We start from the raw sequence: 6000 nt of genomic DNA, 5'->3' as shown, positions 1-6000 counted from the left end.
CACGCCTGTGTTCCAGTTTCTCACGCCTGGTAGACATTAAGCATTGACTGCCACATTTTGAAAAACATACATTAAGTTATTTAAAGAAACTGAAACCAATAAGAGAAAATAAAAGTCCATGGGAATGATTGTCTTTCTTAAAATTCTCTTATTTTTAGTAGGGAGAGTCACTCGAGACGAGGTAGTTTGGGAACGAGAAGGTCACATTTGTAGGAGCATTTCTGTTCCGGTACTGGTACCAAATTTAGTTGTGGTTTTATGCAACCACAAACTATATATTATCTTATAAGTATTCAAATCATCGATCGATGTACTGGCCAGACGAAAGTCTTCGGAGCATCTTCGGAGGTCTTCGGACAAGCTCGGATATCATCCGAGTCCTACAAAAAACTCTGGCACCCTCAGGTAAAAAATTTCACGCTTATAATTAAAAAAAAAGAGTTTATAGGTAGAACACATTTCTTTAAGGTCGGCTTTAAATCTTTGATCAGCAGTGTCTCCATTATTTTACAGTAAATGTCCGATCCCCTTTCGCTAAAGTTTCAAAATAACCTCACTTTAAACTGTGAACAGTTTATGTAACGTGGTCAGCAAGAGCCGACGTATGATGACCATTAATTACTGCTTTAAAATGCTCAGTTTTTCTGTCATGCAATCGTCTTTTAGTATTTCTGATATAAAAAACATTGCAGTCTCAACATGTAGGTTTATATACAATCTTAGCCTTTTTGGCCTCGGCTAAGTCTATCTTTGTAAGGAAAGAGAGATTTAATGTGATGAGTGCTTTGGAAAATCATTCTAAGGTTAGTGTGCCCGTAGTATTTATTTACACACGACATAATTTGTTTACCAACGATTTTGCTTTGTAGCCCTTAATAATGTAAAAGTAAGAAAATTTTCATCTTGGGAACTGTGACGGTTAGGGTGAATGGTTTGTTTTGTTGCTTTTGTAGGAATTCATTCACGTTATAATTAACAACACCTCTGGGGTAACCGTTTTGTGACAACAACTATCTTAAGTTCATCGAAAGACCATTGTAACAAACGAGACGACGAGCAAATGCGGAAACATGTTACAAAAACTTGTCACAGTTTAAAGCGCGATCATTTTGAAATTTTAGGGAAAGGGCGATCTTTCATTGACTGAAAAATAAAGGAGACACTGCTCATCAAATATTTAAAGCCGACCTTAAATGAATATGTCAGCAGCGAAAAACTGTGTTTTTATTACTTTTTATCACCTCTATTGTTCCTTAATAGTTAAAAGTTTACAAGTTAGTGAGCCTGTATATTTAAAACCAAATTTTGTATTAACCGTCACTTCTAAAGATGTATGCAGAAGAATACAAAACGTTAACTAAACTTTGATCATTGAAAGAAAACTTGCGTGTGAAATCGTCTGGCGTAAAGTGCCCCGAGCAAGTCACCGAGTGTTGTTTTCAGTATTGGCACTCAAATTCTTCCTCGTCAAGTTGACGAAAGAGATCCACTTTCGTCTTCTTTTAATAGCTTTTGACCTGGAATCACCGTAAAACGGTATTTCATGGATAGAAAAATCATTTTCTTCGTCTTTCGTGTTGTTGCAGCTGGATACAACGCATCTACCGACCGTATTAAACCTTCACATGAAAATATCTCAAAGGAATGACTAAGAGGAAGAAATAGGCGTTCCCGAGATGACGTCACAATCATCTCCAGTCCCCCTTCTGTACTCGCGCGGTTTTTTACCTCGCCCGAAGTGAAATTCTCCGCTTTTTAATGGCTAATATTAGGGGAAGAAAAACCGAAATCGAAATAAAATTTTTGCAGTTGTTACCAGGACAATGGGTACATTCAATCAAACAAATAAAAAATAATCTGCCATATACACTTCAAGTGTACCTTTAGATCTGATGTTTGTTACCGCTGTTTGTGTGTTATATCTGATAAAATGATCTCTATAACGGTAGGGAAAACGGCTTTTCAATTTCCAACGGGTCACGACTCAAGATGGCACACACAGTTGGGAATTTCACAAAATCAAGAAGTTCCTCGAATAATTCTAATCATCATCTTAAAATTTAAGAAAAAACAAAGTATCAAAGTATCCAGGAAAAGCCCTAAGCTTCCAGTGGCCGTTAAACCAACGTCCTTCCGAAATGCGCTCCAGCAATGGGCTATAGGTTACTCGTGGTAAGCAATATCTCTTTTCTGGTTCAATTTTATCCATGATTTAAATATTTTTCCCCTTTATTTTAAACTAAAATAAATCGCGCACCGATGGCTCAGTTGGTCAGGGTCTTTAAATAACTGAGGAGACAGTGCTGTCTTTGTAATGACATCTGCAAATGGTTAGACTCTCTAGTCTTCTCGGATAAGGACGATAAACCGTAGGCCCAGTCTTACAACCCTTCAATGTTCATAATCCTGTGAGACGTAAAAAGAACCCACACACGTCTTCTGTGGTGTTTGGGTCTCCGCAAGTGGAGCTTTGCTCTGTGGAGATACCCTGTCTTGTGGCAAAGTTTATAAATGAATAAAAAAATAGATAAATAAATAAACTTATTATTATATATTGCCAGTTATATTCATCCCCAATAACAAAGGGAGTTAAAATTTAAACCAAGGATAAACTGACTTCCAATCTGTCAGCATACTTCGTCAAAATGGCCGAAATGACATAGTTTCAATTGCTTTTTAGCTCAGTTGCTACAGCTCCGCACTATTATCTGCTAAGTCAAGGGCTTGAATTCTATTTACGCTTTATTTTTCCGACTTCTTGAGCTGGGAACAAAGTTAGAGTTATTATCCACAACTTTAAAAATAACTCCGATGGTAAAATTGTAGTCTTGCGCAGTTAGCAAAAGGCACACAAAAAAGTGATGGTTGCATGGAGATCCAAGTCTCATGGGCTAAAAGTGTTTAAAAGTTACAAAATAGTGGTATTTTCCTAACTGATATCATACCTAAATCTAGGCCTCCCTTTAAGATAACGAATTGAATTGTCAGGCGGCTGTAACGACTGTATAAGTATGACTGTACAGCAACAAAGTGGTCATCCCCAAAAGCTATTTGTACGGTGCTTTCCAGATCGTTGTAGCATCCGTACTGACCAAAGACCCTAGATCCATTACTTGAATAAACCGTCACAAATTCTCTACAAAAGTTGCACAAAAATAAACAGTTAGAACTTCTACGATGGTTAAAAAGTGGTAAAGGAAAAAAAAAAAGTTATCTATGGTCATAGTAACATTGAAAGCGTAGAATGTCCTTAGAGTTTTGACTTCCACTGTAGCCGTACGACCAGGGTTAAATTTTTGGGAATTAGTAAATGAGAAGAAGATGAAACCGTCAACATTTTTGTAAAAAAAAATCTATCCGACAGTTTCTCAGTTATTATCAAAATAGATGAAAATCGTCGTTTTCGCCGTTTGCGAAAAAAACCTGTGTGATAAATTTAACTACTTATTTCTATACATGATTTTTCCATTCTTACTGAATCCTTAAATTTTGAGGTGGGATCGTACGGTTAGTTTTTGAGAAAAATGCCTTTGAAATGTCTAGTTTCCATTCCTCCCTCCAAAAGCTCGGTCACTATATTTAGCTTTTTCCTGCTTTGTATTTATTTGTTCGGTAAAATTTACATTTTACATCAACTGCAGTGACTTACACTTCAGAAGAGACATCCTGTTGTCTTAACTTCACAGATTTCAAAATCTTGATGTTGTACTTCGGAAAACTGTACTGACGCCATGCTAAGCGACGTCACGTTTGACTTCTTTTCTAAACTTTTCACTTATGTCCTCAAATGCACACAATAACAAAATTGGAAACAATAACAAAATATCGCCAACAGTTTGACAATTTTTGCAAATATGGCGAGATTTTGTCAAATGGCCAAATGCATGTAAATTAGTTCCGCACATGGTGACCAACCATGTTTGTGAATCTGGCGAATATGGTGAATTCTTGTCGAATGGCCAAATGTTTGTAAATTAGTTCAATACCAGGTGGCCAGCTATGTTAGCGAATATGGCGATTTTGGCGAATTCTTGTGAAATCGCCAAGGGTACGTAAATTAGTTCAATACGTAGTGAGCAGCCACGTTGGCGAATCTAGCGAATATGGCGATTTCGGTGCATTCTCGTCAAATTGCAAACTGTATGTAAATTAATTTTAAAATCTGGCAAATATGACAAATATGGCGAATTCTTTTCAAAGAGGTCTTACTTTAACAACTACTACTCCCCAAAGCAACAACAAACTGCTCGTTCTTAAGCAACAAGGAACTACTAACCAGAAGCTTTCCTACCGAAAGGAGACTTGTTGTAGGACTAAGAACATGACCGATGCTTGATTGAATGGTTGAATTTTAAAAGTGGATGAAATACCCATTCAGGCCAATTTCGCAAGTATTAGCCGATTGCAAGTCGGCCATAGCTATTTAACGAAATGTAACACATTGCTTCCATCTTTACCCTGTAAGACTTTATTTATACGATTTCTATGCTGGTTTATACAACAATAGATTTCATATCCTGAGCCAAGTTCATGCCAGTGAAAACAGGTTTCAGTGGGGTAAAAGACAAGTTTTTTATCCGTCATAACTCAGCATGGGCACCCTGTAAATAAGCTTCTAATGCTACTGGACCAAATTTTGATATATTAAAAGTCAGTCCTAAACTGGAGGCATCATCTCGAGGCTTTAGGGAATAAATATGATGATTTGTATGAGTTTATTCCCCTAAGCCTATATGGAAATTGGTCTATTAGTAGCTAGCAATACGACTCTGGAACTAACATTAGCTACCAAAATAAATAAAATCCATACAATGCACAATGTCTTTTCTCACAAACTTTTCTTTCAACAACGAAACATACAGAAGGGGATTTGGAACGAGACCTTCTTTCATTAACTGATCTCAAGCCTGGAATAACCATTTCCATACTTGATTGGATTGCATACAACGGAAGGCTAAAATAAGTGGACAAACATTGGGGATTCTTTCTGTAAATTAATTGCAGTAGTATTACGAGTTTTTTCTACTCTGAAATTTCTTAATTCACATAGGTTTACAATGTAAAAGAATAACCTATTGTGGTCCATATGAACTGTCATTTTGCCATTCATAAATTGCACATCAAGTGATATAAAATGGCATTGTTATTGCATTCGAACTGTATTGTTCGACCTGTATTAAGTGGTCACTTAGTAATTTCCCGAGGGCGACCGCTTAATACAGGTCTGACTGTATATTTTCAAAAAAAATTGCCATTTTCCCACAATTTGCCGGCTTGCGGGGGGCCCTCTCGCCTTCTTATTTGCATTGGCGTCCAAGTTGTTGGCCATTTTGAAAAAAAATGCCATTTTCGCCAAATTCGCTAAATTCACCAAATTCGCCGGCAAAACCTAGGGGCCCTTGTATTGAATCTATGTGGTATATTTAATTCATTTCCTGGTGAATGATCTCTTTACAATTTTCCATACGAATTACCACTTCACTCGACCGTTTCAGGCCTTAAGCACGGTTGAAATCTAAAACTCAATACTCAACTTGACACTCGAAGCGATCCGACGATCGATCAAAACTCAGATTATAAGTACTTCTTTTACACGTGACTTTCTTCCCGCCACACGTAATGTATGCTTATTTATGTCAAAACTATTTTTAACACATTCCCCTTCTTGATTGACAATCAACAATTAACGACTGAAGTTCGTAGCGACAGAAACAGAAAAAAAAAAAAGAGACGGTTCATCATTGTTTTTTTTTGCAATCCTTAATGTTCAGCTACGTGTTCTTGTTCAGCGTTTGCCACAAAGGTAATTGGAAAATCAGCGTTCCCTTTCTGACGTTCATGTACTCCTAATCCAGTTTCTGCAGGAAACAACTTCTTGAAGGGTCTTGTCACGTCGATTACTCGATCTCCACTTCGAGTTCTCACCACTGCTGCTCGGTGAAATCCATCTCGTCCTGTAATGAGGGCTTTGACCACTCCCATATTCCAAAATAGTCTCGG

At 37.2% G+C, this 6000-nt stretch overlaps 1 protein-coding gene across 1 annotated transcript in view; it reads right to left on the bottom strand.

Annotated features, from left to right (window-relative positions):
* The window catches only part of LOC137982138 (uncharacterized), a 211591-nt gene that overhangs the window by 107834 nt on the left and 97757 nt on the right, over positions 1 to 6000 (bottom strand). The window contains exon 17 of the mRNA XM_068829205.1: positions 2946 to 3136. Coding sequence (XP_068685306.1) covers positions 2946 to 3136 — 191 coding nt within the window. The remainder of the gene's footprint in view (positions 1 to 2945; positions 3137 to 6000) is intronic.

Source organism: Montipora foliosa, chromosome 13 (genome assembly GCF_036669935.1).
Source record: "Montipora foliosa isolate CH-2021 chromosome 13, ASM3666993v2, whole genome shotgun sequence".
Classification (NCBI taxonomy): domain Eukaryota; kingdom Metazoa; phylum Cnidaria; class Anthozoa; order Scleractinia; family Acroporidae; genus Montipora; species Montipora foliosa.
This window is presented reverse-complemented; position numbering and strand designations above follow the sequence as displayed.